This window comes from Anthonomus grandis, chromosome 1, assembly GCF_022605725.1.
Source record: "Anthonomus grandis grandis chromosome 1, icAntGran1.3, whole genome shotgun sequence".
Lineage (NCBI taxonomy): Eukaryota > Metazoa > Arthropoda > Insecta > Coleoptera > Curculionidae > Anthonomus > Anthonomus grandis.
In genome coordinates, this window is record NC_065546.1 from 53,392,696 (window position 1) to 53,411,005 (window position 18,310).

The window sequence follows — 18,310 nt, forward strand, 5'->3', positions numbered from 1 at the left end:
ATCACTTCTTACTAAGCATGCTACCTGACCTGGAAAGTATGACAGAAGAACAACAAAGGAAATTTTAAATCAAACTGATGATCCTTGTTGATGAAATAAAATCGCAAAATGTTCAACCTACATTCAATCCATCCTCCTCATCTTCATTCGAAAGACCATCTACCAGCCACTCTGTACTAACACCTTTAGTGTCTCCTGATCGACCGATTCACTCTCCAGAAGAAACTTATTATAATGAAATTCCGACAGCGCAATCAGGGTCAGCCGTAGCACCAAATGTTTACTCTTTTTTCTCGAATTTCAATACAGATAATGTAGAGTAGTGTGTTTTCTTTTATTCGTAGTACTTACTGCAAAGTTATTAAAATCCTTTCTCCAGCACTTACACATTCTCTCATGTTCGTATTTTGTCTACGAATAATTGGACTAATAAGTTGTTTAAGTTCTTGGAATGAAGCTTTTCTCATTCTGTACATGGACTGAAATTTTCCATCATTTAAAGTTAATTCTTGAGCGGCAACAAATAACCTACAGTGTTTCTTTCAATGTATGGATGCATCCAATATTTTCTTTTCTTTTTATCTGTTGTAATCTCTTAAAATACATATATAACACAATGTCCTCTTCATCACTAGACGACGACATGTTCACTACACTGCTGTGGAATATGTTGCCTCATGTAAATAGATAATGCGGCAGAGCATCGTTACGGTAATTGCTGCGCCGCTACCAGACCGCTGCTACACCGACCCGTGTGAAAGCGGCCCTGTTCTTGGTGCATGTGTTGTAACTTAGGCTTTAACAGTCCCTCCTTAAGGAGGGAAGCTGAATAGAAAGCCTTTTATTTCAATATCTTATATGTATGTGTATTTAGTATTGATATGTCAATATTTTGAAACAATAAAATGATTTATTATTATTATTAATATTAATGAATGTATCCAAGAAGAAAATATTAAAAATAATTAGCCCATTTAATTGGAACATAATATATAATCTAATATTAATTTTTGTAGGTTTTCGGCAAAGAGAAAGATAATGTTAATCTCTTTAGACCTAGAATTGCAGGTATGGCAGGATGGATAACCTTTTTTTTACCTAATATTTTAAGGAACACTAACTGTAATAAGGATAAATTACATTATTTTGAGAGTCAAACTCGTCTTGCCATTGATTTAATAGTTTTACTAGGTCAGCCACAGCCCAATTGGGCATTATTATTAAAGGTGAGTTATTCAAACTAAATATTAGAAAATAACTGAAGAAGAACTCTAACATTACTGTTGACTGGGTTTGCACAGCATAAAGAATATTCAATTAATTAATTAATATTGTAGGTATATTAAATGTTTTTGTGGTGTCATTTGGTGTTAATTTGAAAGACTTTTTATTTTTAATTAAAAAATATTGATGGTTACTGATCATATTATTCTTGCGTTGAATTTTGCAACGAGCATTCAACGGACGCATAGATGTCTCTTTTTTGTATTCTCAATGAGTATTGATAAAGCTAAATTAAGACTATTGGTTCTACAAAAAATAGAATGACTTAAACTACCTAAAAAACTAAACTTAAATTATGTACGTATTAACGTATACGTATTACGTATACGTGTAACCTACTTTATGCATAACTATCGAGTAGTAATGTTAACATTACTTTTAGGTACTATGCAGTAATAACTTCCTAATACCACATTTGCTACTAACTAAATTTTTGGATAAATTTAATAAAAAACAAACGCCTTTACATCCGAAAGCGTTTGAATGTGGAAAAATATTATGTCCCGCAGACGGCAGTTGTAGGGATGTAGATTCTACTTCAGATGACCTAAATTTCAATCACGATTACAATATTATATATTCTGCGGTTCAGATTATTATTTATTTAGGAAGTGATGAAGAACTTAAGCAGTTAATGATGGAATTTATTATGAAAAATCCTGAGTGGGTAATATGCTTCGAAAGATATAATGTGAGTAAATACAGGTAATATAATTCGTAGTAAATAGTTATTTATCACACAAGTTTGTAAAATTATCCTCTTTTATGAAAGTCATAATTTTTATAAATAAAAAAAGGGAATCTTAGACACGTGTTATATGCTTTGCTTTATACAACAAACATTGCGTAAAAAAATACTTTATACACTAGTGTTTGAAAAGTGTCAAAGTCTAATATCAACAAATACCTACAGCAAAATATTTTGAACGCCTCAATAAGTTCTTTTAAGAATACCTTTAACGGCACGATACTACACACTATGAGCTATGACTTTTTTGTGCATTTTTTGATGCCTCAAATATGGTTCCTATTGAAAAGATATTAGTGTCGTTTTAATACTTTTAATCATTTAAATTAAAAGCGCCTTACATTGGATGTCATTTGTTAAGTAGGGTCGCATTGATTTTCTGTCTCTTGTGAAATGATGATTTTTATAAAATTTATCCTAAAATAAAAAGTAACCACTCATCGCTAGAACGCGTGTTTCACAAATCGCACGTCTAATGCTGCAGTGTAATCATATACGAATTTTTGACGCTCGAAAAGATTTGTCGCGCGTATACTTGCGATAGCGTGCGATAGTGTTTGCTCTGTCGCCAGTATCTTGATTAGTGCGTAAAGTGAACGACGTCGCGCGTATTAAAGTATAAGGCTAAGTTCAGATTAACGCGCGTTCCACTAACCGCGCGATCAAAGATGTAGAGTAGTCATATACAAATGTTTATATGGTAGCGCGTCATCGCGTGTAATGTGCGCGACGTCGCGCGTATTGACGTACAACAATCAGGCATAATTGATTAGCGCGATTAGAGCCGGTTAGACGTACGAAGCTGCAAATGGACGATGATTTCAACACCGACTTGTTTATCGATGAAGTAGAAAAAAGACCAGCCATATGGAACTTAAATTCGAAGAAATATTTGAATAAAATACTAAAGAAGCATGCTTGGGAGCAACTAGTTTTGATATTTTGCAATGGTGATGATACTGAAGAGAAAAAAAAAAGAATTTAGGTAAGAAGAACATTTATTTATTTTTACTTTAAGTATTATTACAAAAGCAATATTGTTTAGACCATACCATCCTGCCAGTCTAGCTTTCCATCATTTACAAAGTAATCTGTAAATGCAGTTCGAATTTTATCTGCGTCTCGATCTGCGCGCCCAGTGTGTGATCTATTCATATTCTGTATCCTCGTGTGTGATACCATCTTTAATTCTAACAAAGTTGTGCAAGACACAAATAGCTTTAATAATGTTTTCAGCAAAGTCAAGTTTAACGTAACAGTAATTAGACTATGGGTCGGTGCAAAATTCACCATTCAAACAAAAAATTCAAAATTTAAAAAAGCTAACGATAAACGGTAATTATATGCTTTTTTGCGTGTGGCAGCATTTTGCCACCATACGGCCTCATTAAATTTTCCATCATGGCAAAAACTTAATCTGCCACTATTACATATGGCAACTTATTAGCGCAGTTATTTATTATCGATTTGGGTTCAGGAATATTTAATGACTTTTCAGTGAGTTTTTTGTATAAGGTGCTTTCTTTGAAAATTCCTGAATCACTATCTTTATTATAGGCTCCAACGTCGACCCATATAAACTGGTAGTTAGCGTCACATAAAGCCATTAGCACCAAAGAAAAAAAATGTTTAAAATTATAGTACATATATGCGGAGTTTGGAGGCTGAATAATCGAATGTGCTTTCCGTCCAATGCACCGATGCAGTTAGGAAAATAAGCTTTTTGTTCAAATTCTTCAGCTATTTGTATCCATTTTTCTTTACTTGGTGTATTCATGACAACTGCTTTTAACTTCTCCCATATCACCTTGCACACTTGTTGAATTGCACCCGATAATGTAGACTTTAAAAACTTCAAAACTTCAAACTTAAAAACAGCCACTTGACAGATACCTGCAATTCATTTCTATTTCAGGATCAACACTACAGAAGAAATGGAAGAATTTACGTGATATATATGTGAGAGATAAGAAAAAAAATAAAACTTTAAAATCTGGTTCAGCGGCAATATCTAAACCTACGTCGGTTACATTCGTTAACATTTTTGCAACCCACCGTACAAAAAAGAAAAAGTGACAGTAGTTTTCAAATAGAGGTTGATAATGATAACGATGTTCCCGAATCAGAGACCTCCGGCAGAAAATCCACCTGCTACAAATAAATATAACTTCATCCAGCCGACCAAGACTTTGCCAAAATATTAAAAAAGAGCATTAACTAAAGAAGATCTATAGAAAAAGAAAAAGACAATGAAGATCAACTATTTTGCCTATCATTATTTAAAGAACTAAAGAAAGTACCCGAGCACAACCGGCTAAGACTGAGATTGAAATATATGATTTAATAGCACGAAACCAAATACAATCAAATACTCCGCAATTCCAGGAAAGGCAGCCACTGTCTCCCATTTACGATTTTCCTACGTCAACAAAACAGCTATCTACTTCATACATCAATACAATGCACAACCCCAGGAACGCCAGCAGCTACTGTCTTATAGCGCATCTCAATATGATATTTAGTATTCAACAAATCAGTCATCTAGTTCTTACAGTCAACATAACGCAAATCCCCAGTAACGCCAGCCATTGCCTAGAAAAAACCGATTAGTTGCGCAACAGAATTCCATGCGGCACGTATGAGTATCATCCTCATTCTCAGTATGGATATACGACATATACGCAAACAGATACTACAAATACAAATTCACAATATACACCATCATCTAGTGCAGAAACTCAAGAACTGGATTTGTTTAATAGCGATGAAAACAATAGCGAGTGTAAAAATGTTTTTGATTTATAATAAGAGAGTATGTATCACTATATTATTACCTATATTTAATTAAAAGCTTACCTTAACGTAACAATGACTTTTTCTTTCGGCGATATGCAGTATCGTATAGCATTATCACTACCCTTTAAGTCGTTTTCAATAATGCTCATTAAATAGTCAACTGACGTGATCGACATCCTGAAATAGTTGAAAAACTTATCTTCATGTCTTCTCAGCTTTGGATATAAGATAATATATAGACTCAAAGTGGTTCTCTCCCTTAAAATTGGATGCACCTATATCTTCTTTCTCTTCGTCGACGTCGATGTTTCAGCCTCCAAATACAAAACCCAGAAAGAGATTGCCTCATGAACATCCATTTTCCACGACTAACGACGCTACAATGCTGCGATTTCGCAAAATCGAAATAAAAAAAAGACAGATAATTGCGAACTGCTGTGCTATCAACACGCGACCACCGAAATACATTATGGTGCGTGAACGGGCTTTAAACGTGCGTTGTCGCGCGACCATGTGAACTTAGCCTAACGCCGCGAATATCAGATCTCATCATTCTGGAATTATCGCGATGACGCGAGCGAGTATACCGAGCGACATCTCTGGAGACTCGTCGAAGGTTAGCGAAGTAATAATTTGCCTTTTAATCATCTAATTCATGTCTCAAATAATATTTTTCTTTGTATTTCATAGGGGCAAATATTTCAGATCCTTCGGTTTTATACTGATTAATTCAACATTAGGATTTTTGTTTTTATATCTGCTATTTTTCACCTATCGTGGCTGTATCAAGGGCGGGCGTATTAACCCGTATATTATTAAGATTAAACAAATATATATAGTTTAAGGTCAGCTCAGATATACGTAGGCAGCTCGAAAAACTTGACTGTATATAAAATAATAAAAATTCTCCTTCAAAGTTTAATAACTTAACCAAGCTATATTACGTTGCTGTAATATAATACCGTCATTCTAAGCAAAACATTTCTAAAAAAAATAAATTTCAATTAAAAATTCAAAAGACCTATCCTGAATGTAATAAAATATCCAAAACGTTTATGTTCATTCCTTTAGAGTTTACCTTGATTACTACGGTAAGTTTTGAAGTAAAATTCGATCGAATCGATTCTTAAGACCTAAACTACCACGTATTATAATTAGAAGAACTTTTGAAGCACGTGCCTTTTAAACCATATCTCCATTTGCAAAGAATTGGGCATTACGTGTTAATTTATTTAGTTCTATTACAAACTTTATTTGTAGAGAAAATTATAAAAAGTAGAGCACCATATAAGAGCAAAACAAGATGCAAAATTTAATAAAATTGCTGTGGTTTTATAATATAATAATAAACATTTTAAGGAGATAAGGAAACATTATTTATAATTAGTTCCCACTGATAGTTAATTAATGATTTCATTATAATTAAGTTTCACGTAAATTGTTTTAGGTATGGAATCAAATTCGGTTTCCATGGTTCGAAGCAATTTTAAGTCTGGCTGATCCTATCCGTTCTGTAGTCAGAGAAACGGTAACAAATGCTTTGAAAACGGGAGCGACGATGTATCAGGCAATGTCTTTGATTTTGGTTTGCCTTAGCCAGTTTTGGGATATGATAGGTATAAAAATAGTTTTAGCCAGTATAAGATAGTATTCTCTACATTAATATAATATTTACTTAAAATTATCAAATTGCCAAATAAAATACATAACTAATTATGAATTTGTCACAAAAGATATAAATTTCTTATTAAAGTGAAATAAGAATTGATTAAGTTATTGATTTTTATTTGACTGTTTTTTAAAGATATCATTTTTATCATAGAATAGTACACAATACGATGTATATTTCCTCTATATGTTAAATCAACCGGGGTTGAAAATCATTCTATGAGTCGCTTCATTAGTTATCTTGGAGTGCTTTTCCGATTCTGGAGTTGGACCGACACAGTTCTTAAACTTTTATCAACTTTGTGCCGAATACCTTAGCTATGCCCCCAAATATTTGCATATCCTTAGCCATACAATGTGTCCAGTATGCTTTGACAGATCTAGAGCACTAAACAGGTCTTGTTGCACTTCACAGATCACGCTGTACCGAATGAGCGGCTTTCTGGTTTCCATAATAAGAAGTCAGTCAATTAATGTTTTAGCGAGAGACTCTTTCATCTCTTAGGGTCACAAAGCCTAACCACATCACCATTGTTGTACCTCTGTCTGGTCTTTGGCATTGACATCATGTGAGTCCAGTCGCTGGCATCTTGAATGGAAATGCGAAGCTGACTGTGAATGATATCCATTATTCTATGGAACTCACTAATGTTCAATGAATATTTGACTTAACTTGTATTCATATTGATTAGATCCTTATTGGCAGATTGCTGTAATATTTCGTGATAAATGGGGTTAAGTTCTAACCCGTTGCATGAGACTTAAAGTTATTATTTTCTCAATCTTCATTTGAAATTTGGGTGTAGTATGTTAATCAATAAAAGACACTGCTTGAAACACAATTGCGGTGTTTAATAAAACCTAATGGTTAAAAATTTAAAAAAAATAAACATGGTTCTTAAAGTTACCTGAACTAACGCTTAACTTATATTAATTAAAATTACCAAAATTTTCGATATAGGTTTCTTAAAGTTTGAATCATAGATGGTCAATAAATAAGGTTAGATTTTATTTGTAAGCTCTACAACGGAGGTGACTGCTACCATTTACGCTATGATACAAATGTCCGTACTATTGATGACTGGTTTATAGTGAATGTTTGCTTTCTTGTTGGTGGCCGTTTCTTCCCAACTATTTTTAGCAACCACATCCACAGTATCATCCGCATATGAAGCTGTTATTCCTTCAGGGTTTGGTAAGTTAAGAAAATCGTTTATATATATCACGAAAAGTACTGGTCCCAAAATAGTTCCCTGTGGAATTTCCATTTGTAAGGTACCTTCTATGCGCTAAGTATAGAACCGACTAAAACTCTGTTTTCGATCAGTTAAATAATCTTTGATAAGTTCCCAGACCATACTTCTGACGCCGTAACGAACCATCTTTATTAGTAGTCTGTCATGAGGTACAGTATCGAAAGCCTTTGCCAGATCCAGAAATATAGCAAGAGGCTTTCGAATTGATATCCGAATGAATAAAGCTCACCACTCGATACATCGCATCAATTGTTAAAATTCCGTTCCTAAACCCAAACTGCATTTTTGAGATCATATTATTTCGATCAAAATATTTTACTAATCTAGATTTTTATTGCCTTCTCTACAACTTTTGTCACATTTCTTATAAGTGAGATAGGTCTATGATTTGTTGTATCAAATAAGCTGCCCTGTTTAAAGAATGGGGTGACTGCGGTTGCTTTAAAAACACTCGAGAACCTACCCTGTACGAAAATGATATTAGTTAAAGCTGTAAGAGGAGCCACATTGGTATCTACAATCAGTTTAAGCGTTTTTGCTTTAATTTTGTTATGTCCAGGGCTAGCCTTGTTTTTTAAGGAGTTTATTATTTCCTTCTCTGTTACAGGGGAAAGGGTTACTTTATTTTTAGTGTAGAGAGTAGGTAAATGGATGTTGTCGTGTTTTGTAATTGTATTTGCTATCTTAATCCCTATATATGGAAGACCCTCAACGTTGAAAAATCGTGTATAGTTCTGTCCACCAACAAATTATTTTGCAGTTTCTCTTATCTAAGGGCTTTGCCAGCAGCACTTTTGACAAATAAATCATACAAAAAATTGGTGGAGATAACTATAATAACAAAAAGATAAAATGCAAATTATTCTTACAATATTTTAAAAATAAACTCGTATATTTCCGATGTTAAATTAATTACTGTTTTTAAATTTAGTCTTTAATTTAATTTTGTAATATGTAATTCCATAATAATACTTAAGTAATAATTTTGTTATAGATCCCTGCCTGTTAAGAATATCTTGTATAATTCAAGACATTATACCATCAAGTGTTAGACCTAATAGTCAATCTGTCCTGATGCAAATCCTTACAAGTTCCTTGTATTCTGATTTTGTGGGTAAGTATTGAAAAAACAAATATAGGCAGTTTGATTTGTATAAAAAAATCGGGGCTACATTTTTTATTATTAAGAGCAAAAGTTTTGTTGGGACACATGACGTTATTATTTGTTGAGCGACGTTTTGATCCGGTATTGGACCTACTTTAGGGTAAAATACAAACTAATATGGTACATGCCTTCCTTCTGGACATAGAATAGCATAAAAACACAAAAAAAGAAAAATGTAAATATGAAAACATCGCATTATGAATAGGACAGCTCCTTAATTGAAAAAATTTGCCATTCGCTTAAAGAAACCCCGATATGATTTTCAATATGCTAAAAAACACAAAGTCTTGGTCTCGAACGTCATATAAATTTAATTATCAAAACAGTTACATGTTTGCCTTAAAGAGTTAAGCATAATCAGTCCTGAATTGTTGAAATTATTGAAGATTTGCATAGCAGGAACAACTTGGTTTTGCCGCGAGTTAAGGTTCCACCAATATTAAATGGCCCTATATGATATGGTCGCACAAAATTCAATTTTTGAGAATACTGAGTACCGAATTGAAAACTGAACTTATTTTCCCGAGACCAATATCGAACAATGGAAGGATTGTGTTTCCCTTGGAATGGAAGAGCAAAACCTAAAAATTCCATTTTTTCATAAAAAAAATCTATTTTAATTTGCTTTTTCCATCACGGTTTTAGAAAATTCCATTCTTCTGCTCATCGGGCAATATATACCGAATTTTGGAATATTTTAATCATTTGAATCCATGTTTTTTTAATTACTGTAAAAGTCTTATGGTCTATATACTCTATAGTTCCTCTCTAACATTTCTACTTGGAGATTCTCGCACATTACATTGTGTAGCATTCATGACAATCTCAAAGACAACATTTTAAACCGCATTTTTTTTCTCGCAAGGAATAGGTCTATTTTCAAATGTAATTAAAAACAATTCCCTATATTGTACTACCGAATTGCCTCCATAAAACCATTTAATAATTTGATTTCTTTCGCTTGAGGCATGACGATATTATTATTGTTCTTTAAAAAATAAAAACAGCGAATAGATATCTATCAGACGACCAAAGGCGGTCGCACATTGATGAGGGAAAGCGGTGTTACTATTATTTTGCACATGCGTAATCTTCAATTTCCTCACCTGTATACCACCGTTGTATTATTTCAAACCTTATTTCTTTTTCGGCATTACAGAAGAGGTAAAAACTTTAGAGAGTAGAGAGGTTTGATAGTTTCTCTTTTAAAAACATATTTTAAATCTTAAAAGATTAAATTCTAATTATTTAAATTTCACCCTGTCTTATAAAAATGAAAAAAGAATAGATAGGATAATTAAAGCATCAAAAACAGACATTTCAGTAAAAATTAAGAAAAAAATTATTTAATTCCAGAAGTAAACGGTTGTGCCCATTTTAATTTACTTTTACTAATTAACAATAGCGTATATTTTTCTTATTTGTAATGTTGGCGTCAGCGTATTATATCATTTATTTATTTAAATGTAGAGATAGTAAATAATATACAATATTACTGATATGGAAACTATATATTTAATTCTTAATTTTTTATAGATATGTCAAAAAAGGGATCTGCGAAAAAAGAAGTTACATTTAAGGATGTGAAAGGCAAAGAAGATGATATTTCCAGTATTCCAATCACTGGAGGATTAGAAGATGATTTAATTGGATCTACTATGCTTGCTGCAGCAGAAGGAATATGCAGTATTGGTGGGTATAAATAATTTTTACGAACCTGCCGTAGTAAATTTTATTTTACGTCTACGTAAAAAAAGCTTAAAGATGATAGGAAAAATCAATAACAGCCTAATGTTACGAAATGGTCTTTTATAATAAATTAAAACTTGAACAGTAAATGCTAAAACATATATTTTACTCTCTCATATATATATAAAGACTAATTTAAAGAACTGAACTGAATTTTGCATTTTTTTTTTGATTAAAGAAAGTAGATACACATACATCTGACAGACCCTTTTTGAAACATTAAAAAAAAAAATTGTATATTATTTTAAATTTTTGTGCCTTTAATTATTTTGATACATTATAGATAATTAATAAAAAATGCTGCATATAACAAAAAAATAGCAAGAAAGGTACAAGAAAACTTCTAGCTACAAACATTAAGAGTTTCAGAAATATTGGTAAATCAAAAACGAAATCTATTCTAAGTATTTATTTAACTGTTTCATCAGTTTCAGGATTTAATACCTAACTCGGGCACAGAATTCTGCATGAAATAAACAAATATTTTTTTTTTAATTTTGCAAATCTCACGTGTTTGAACATTTTCTCATATGCCAGCTACCTCTTCACGTCTTTGACGAACTTCTGGAGGGATATTTTTCATTTTGGCCGTGTTTATTTACTACCACGATGGATAATTGTTCTAGATATAACATTACCATTAGGTACCATTCAATTTGTTCTAAAAATTGGCAATTCCAAAGAAGCACCCATAAAAATATGCCGAATTGACATTTCCTGAAAAAAATAAGAACTCACTGGCGTCTTTTGGAAATGTCTCAGGTAAATTAACTAATTAAAGGTAACTTTCATAAAATTAAATCTAAAGTATGCATCAAATGTGGTATTTCCGATAAGCGTCATTAACATTAATGCGCTACATGAATCCCTTGGATCAGACTTGTGCAGAGCACTACCGGGATTTCACGCTTTGACCGGATGCGATTTTAATCCCGCATTCCACGGAAAAAGTAAACAACGTCCTTATAATCTCTAAATCAATAGACTATCAAAATGCATTCGCCAATTTAGAAAATACAGGAGCCAATAAAGAGAACACTTTTTCCGTCATTGAATCGTTTATCTGTAATATGTACAGTATTAAATCATGCGAGAAAGTTAATCAACTCCAATATGAATTATTTCACTATGAATATGAATTATGAATTATTTCGAAACTATAAGATAAAAAATATAAATGAGCCCTTTCAAAAAAAAAAAAAAACAATTGAAAAATGTCGATGCTTCTTGCTTGCCACCTTGCTATGTTGAATTACATCAACATATGGAAAGGGCTCATTTATTCTCCAACATATGGACAAACGCGACTTTGTTTGATCCATATGAATTGGAAGCCGAAAATTGCGGATGGACTTTGGATGGATCCAATTATGAGTTCAATTGGTTTGAAGGACCACAATTGCCACCATCAGTCAAAGATATTCTCACTGACAGTGAATAGTCGGAAGATAATTTTGAATTTACTTTTGATGACAATTTATAAATTCAACTAAATTACTGATTTGTACTTTCAGCTGACGATGACGAAACCACATATATCAGCTATGATGATTTTGAATTTGATGACGATGTGGAAGAATGTGGATCAGACTAATTTTATTTTCGATCAATATTAGTATTTGCAAGAATATAGATTAATTAGTATTAATATTTGCGACTCATTAGTATAAGTATGCGGTAATAATAATATGAATAATCAATAAATATTTAAAATCTCTTATGAAATAAAATTAATATTTTTTTTTCATTTTTTGAATTGTTACTTTATTAGTAATTAGCAATGTCTTCCGAATTTACTTCTGACAGTTGAGCAATAGTATATTCAAACATTGTAAATTATGTTCTCAAATTGTCAGAAGTGAACCTGATGACAAAAAAATTAAAATACGAGATATTATAAAGGTGGGAGTGGAGGGCCGACGCTCATATTATTAATAATATCTCCGTTTTTCTTCCACCTGGACTTCTGACGACTTTCAGGTAATTTTAATTTGAATTATAAAATAAGTATGCAAAATGTCAGAAGTGTACCAAGTGATAAAATTGTTGCGAACATTTTTGCAACATTACCGACTTCTGACGAACTTTTATCTTCCGCGTAGACGTCTGACAATTTTTTTCCTATTTTCTAATATCGTCTCCTATACTAGTGCAAATTGTGAGCTTTGTACCTAATCAAAAAATTTTCTTAAAAAAATTACATTACAATCCTTAGTTACTGGGTATGTAAAAAAAGATATGTAATATCTCAAGTAAATCTATATTGTATTTAAGAATTATTGGACTTAGATTAACATTTTTTCTGGTTTGTAATGCCTTCTTATGAATTTTACCATTTCTGTTGTGAGTACTAAAATAATATATACAAAACTTAGTATTATTACTATAGAAAAGAATGTCAAAATTTTATATTCTTTTTTGAATGCAAAAGTACTAAAAGCTGCTAAATGATTAATGTAAAAGATTATTTTTTAATCTTATTTCAGATGAAGATAACAAGCATACAGATCAAATAGCTGAGTTCTTAAATCAAGTTGCTGGTAAAAAGGATGAATTTATGTCTACCTGTAATACTGGATCAGAGAGAGTAAACCAAAATCCACAACTAACCGAAATTTTGGTCAGTGATTTATTAATGGATCGCCAAGCAAAAAAAAGTTTAAATGTTAAGTATATTATAATATTTATGAACATACACACATTAAATATTCAAATTCGTAAAAATTAAGAAACAAAATAAATACAACAATAGTGCCGACGGTAGTCCTTCAAAATTATAATTTTTTTAATGAAAAATTGAAACATTACCTACTTGAAATTTGATTTTTCTAATAGAATTTAAAAGCTTCTATATAAAATTATTGTATTTAAACATAAAGCATTTATAAATATATAGTTTCTTAGACAAGTGGCAGCTTTGATTTTTCATAGAAGCGTCACAATATTGTCTCTATTACAATTTTATTTTCGTGAGTTTTTATTTAATTTGTTTACCGCATACATTTCTAATATACTAAATATAACTAAATATTTGCGTCTTTTTAGACATTGTTTCGATTTATTAAACATAACTGCCAGTGGCTGTATGGAAAGCTTGGTATTATAGATATTATAGACCAAAAACTGCCGAATACTGTACTAGCTCCTACTGAACCAATCTTACACAAAATGTTTCATATTGGATACTATCCTTTCGATGAAGTAAGTATAAATGCAATTTTTTAAAGACATATACATTTTATTTATAGATTTTTTAATTTTTCTTATAAAATCTTCTTAGACTAAGACAAGCTAATATATTACAAAATTATACAAGTTTATTATGAGATATTAATTTATATATTTATAAGGGCATTATACAGATACTAAAAACAATTGAAATTGGTCAAATTACTGTCTGATACAACTATGTTTCTAATGGGGATGAGGCTAAACTACAAAATTCAGAGTGATCCATTTAAAAGAAAAAACTTCATATTTTCTTTACCGGCATTTTTCAAAATATTCAAGATTCAAAAAATTAAGAAACAACCAATTAATATATTTTAGCTTAGCAAATTTAAAAATTATAAAAAAAGAACAAAGGTAAATAACGGTTGTTTACAAAAACAACATTTACAAAATCAACGTTGCATTATTTTAATTTAACACCCTATTTATTATTAATGTTTTAAATTTTATGGTTTTAGTATGCTTTACATAGTATGTCTGTCTTCAAATTTTTTCAAATTATCGATGCTCAAAAAGTTCCGTTTTCGACTTACTTAGAAAAAAAAATACAAGACTTAAAAACCCATTCGAATTGAATAATTACTTAGCATAAAAAAAGAAACCCGAATTTATCTTATTAGTTAATTCTAAAAGTTAATAATAAAATGAGTCTATAATAAAAATTTAACTAATTAGTTAAATTATTATTATAGACTCATTTTACTACACAATCCTTGATTTTTTCTTGTTAAATAGTGAAGAACCCGTTTGTGCTGTAAATTAAATTACACGATGTCAAAAGTCAACTGATTTACTTACACACTTATAGTAATAAACACAATCATTTACAAATATTTATTTAGACTGTATTTATTTACTACTATTTATATCCGTTTGGAAATATCGCGCCAATATTTCAAACTGAATGTCAACTAGTCTCCATCTTAGACGCAGCTCTTTATATACTCGGCAGACCACTAACGTCTCCAGAGATGTACGATGTGCCCCCTTGTGACATTCCGTAATAAAGAAGAACAATATAGTTGCCAATATCGTTACAATATACATGCCTATTAGTTTTATACTCTACGATTTATTATAATTAATTTTTGGTCACTAATAAACGTCATAATCTCTCTACGCAGCATAATTCAAACAGGCATTGTACATGTTAAAGGTACTAATTAGTTATTGGTTAAAGTCAAGGTGTGATTTCTTACCCTCAAGGTATTTCAGCCTGTAATGTAAATGTATAGAGCAACCAATTATGTCAGGATCGAGTATGAAAGAAAGAAAGAAAGAAAAATGTGCTATATTACGTAAGAATAATCTTGTGTACAAGCATCCTACAAGCTAAAAAAACAAAACAAAAATACAATTTCAAAAATTGACAAAACAATGAACAAATTTAAACACAAGAAGGCAAAACTTTTTGAACATACTTGAATTTAAGATAACTAAATAAAACAATCAGTTACTAAATAAAGGTAAACTTGTTGACAAAAGGTAAACTATAGAAGAAAAAAGGAAAAAAAACTGTCCAACATGTCCAAGGTTAAAACCTATTATTAAAAAAGTCATCCAGGTTATAATATGCCTTAGCCAATAAAAGCGACTTTAATTCTCTTTTAAATTTCTTAACATCCGATATATGTCTAACACATAGAGGAACATGATTGTAAATTTTTTTACTTATGTAAATGAATGAGTTTTTGATAAGGGAAGACGTAGGAATGGGTAGGGGAACATCATTTACACGACGAGTCAAATGGCCAGTGTCAGAGGGTAGTTTGGGAATTTTGTGAATAAGAGCAGCTGTTTCTAAGATAAAGAGTGAAAAAAGAGTTAGGATTTTTTCAATCTCTTCACTTAGCAGAACACAGGTATCTAACTGCTTTTTTTTGAATAACAAAGACTATGTTAAGTAGCCCCTTATTGGTTAAACCCCAAAAAGGCAAGCCATACCGAATATGAGATTCAATAAGTGAAAAGTACACTAAACGTGCAACCACCCCTCCCAGCTCTTGTTTTGCCATTTTTACTGCAAAACATCCAGAAGATAATTTCCCAGCTAAATGTAAAATATGATCTTCAAGCCGAAGGCGACCATCAATGGTAATTCCTAGGAACTTGCAGCACTCTTTATTCTGCAAGAGGGATCTTTCGTCAAACATCAGACCCTGAACATCGCACTTAAACCCCATAATAGACGTCTTACTTACATTAAATACGAGCCTGTTGGAAGCACACCACCCTGATAAAATCTGAAGGTCTTCAAGGATAAAAGTCCTAATATAATCAGAATTTTTATGGCTCCATAGTATGGTGGTATCATCAGCAAACTGAACCACCTTGCCCTGCAGTTTCAATGAATTCAAGTCATCCATATACAGTAAAAATAACAGTGGTCCCAACACTGAACCTTGGGGAACGCCGCATTTCAGGGATCTAGAAGCAGACAAACGCCCAGACACTGTAACCTTCTGAGTACGATTTGATAGATAGGACTCAAGCCATCGCAACGCTACGCCCCTAAAACCATATCTATTGAGCTTAGAGAACAGTATTCCATGATCCATACAGTCAAATGCTTTGGATAGATCACAAAACACTGCCGCCGATGACTATCCAGAATTCAAGCACACATAGACGCTCTCCAAAAAGCTAAAAACAGCATCATGAGTCCCTTTACAGGCTTGAAATCCAAACTAATTTGCAGACAAAATGCCATTATGATGTAAAAAGGACAAAATTCTGCTTTTTGCAAGTTTTTCAACTATCTTAGAGAGGGTAGACAAAATAGAAATGGGACGGAAATTACAAGGCTGATCCGAATCTCCACCCTTATGAAAAGGGATAACCACTGCCTCTTTTAAACATGAAGGAAAAATGCCAATATGTAAGGCAGAAACTAAAGCATTTAAGGCTGAATCAGGCAAAAAGAGTAACAACCTCGAAGATATCCCATCAGCTCCAGATGATTTATGGTTTTTTAGGCGTTTGATTTCATTTTTTACTTTGGTAAGTTCGACAGGATGAAAGAAAAATGAATGCTCAACCGACACTTGTTGAAGATAGTGTAAGGGATCAATGTTACTACTTGCCCTTGAGCAAGATATTAGATATATCACAATAATAGTCGTTTAAAATGTCAGGTCTTAACTCCGGTTCAGATACTTTTCTATGGCAATGCCTAAAATCATTAATAATCGACCAACACTCTCTTTGCCTATTTGATGACATTTAAGCGATCCCTATAATAATTAGATTTTGCTGCCTTAATTGTCTTTCTGTACAGACTACGGTATTTCTGATGATATACAAGGATATTTTCATTTGTGGTATATTTGCACAATTTAGCCAAAAAATGGAGGTTTTTAGCTGAAATTCTAAGGCCTCTTGTTTTCGGTTGGACCCATGGTTTTCGTTTCATAGTTTTAAGCCTCATTTTAAGAAAGCACTGATTGATCTTTTCACACCGAACTTGAAAAAATAAAGTAAGTGGGTCAGAAGCCGTTTCAAGTGCATTCCAATTTACCGAAGCTGTAGCAGCAGAAAAAGCATTGAAATTTCTCCTGCTGAAAATTCTTCCTATATAATGAGATGAAGATGATACAGTATTATATGGCATTTTAGCAAGAATAGCTTCATGGTCGGAAATACCAGATGGGAGTACTGTGCATAAAACGTCATCAAAATTTGTACAGAAATAGTCAATTTTAGTTGCAGATGAAGAAGTTATTCGTGTGGGAGAAAGAACGTGCATTTTCAAGTCGTAAGAATTTAAACTACTTAAAAGAGAAGTACGTGGCAACGTTTCATCAGTGTAGTTGATATTAAAGTCACCAGCCAATATAACCTTAGAGTGTAGGGACAACTGGGATAAAAGAGAATCAAGTTTCTCCAGAAACATAGCAATATCTCCTGTAGGTGGCCTATAAACACAAAGAATATATAAATTAAAACGCTTACAAAAAGAAAGAGAGAATTCAAAAACATTCTCTAACAGAAGATTATCATACTTAGCCTATAGCCTAGCCAAGATCATGGTTCCTCCATGTATAGATTGTTGACGACAAAAATTTGATACAGGAATATAATCAGATATTAAAAAACATTCACTAGGCCTCAACCAGTGCTCAGTCAGAAGTATGATATTTACAATATTTGTAGTTGTTAAGGTAGTTTGTATTAAGTAAGTTTACGAGTGTTCTTAAACTTGTACAGGTGCGGAACAGGCTTAAAAAGGACTTTAGTGAAATTATATTTAAAACAATCATCGCTTGTCGCATGTGCACACACAAACTCGCAAAAGGTCACAGCTCACTTAGTCAATACAATACTGCAGATAAAATATTGAAGGTTTTATAAATCGAACAGATAATTAAGAATTTTAAGGCTTAGAGTTTTTAGATTAATAAAAAGAAACTTACT

General features: G+C 32.0%; 1 protein-coding gene across 1 annotated transcript in view; it reads left to right on the forward strand.

The window, feature by feature from the left end:
* The window catches only part of LOC126737291 (uncharacterized), a 30,971-nt gene that overhangs the window by 11,819 nt on the left and 842 nt on the right, over positions 1 to 18,310 (forward strand). Inside the window, exons 9-15 of the mRNA XM_050442127.1 lie at positions 1,017 to 1,226; positions 1,667 to 1,975; positions 6,276 to 6,444; positions 8,747 to 8,866; positions 10,454 to 10,609; positions 13,153 to 13,331; positions 13,712 to 13,867. Coding sequence (XP_050298084.1) covers positions 1,017 to 1,226; positions 1,667 to 1,975; positions 6,276 to 6,444; positions 8,747 to 8,866; positions 10,454 to 10,609; positions 13,153 to 13,331; positions 13,712 to 13,867 — 1,299 coding nt within the window. The remainder of the gene's footprint in view (positions 1 to 1,016; positions 1,227 to 1,666; positions 1,976 to 6,275; positions 6,445 to 8,746; positions 8,867 to 10,453; positions 10,610 to 13,152; positions 13,332 to 13,711; positions 13,868 to 18,310) is intronic.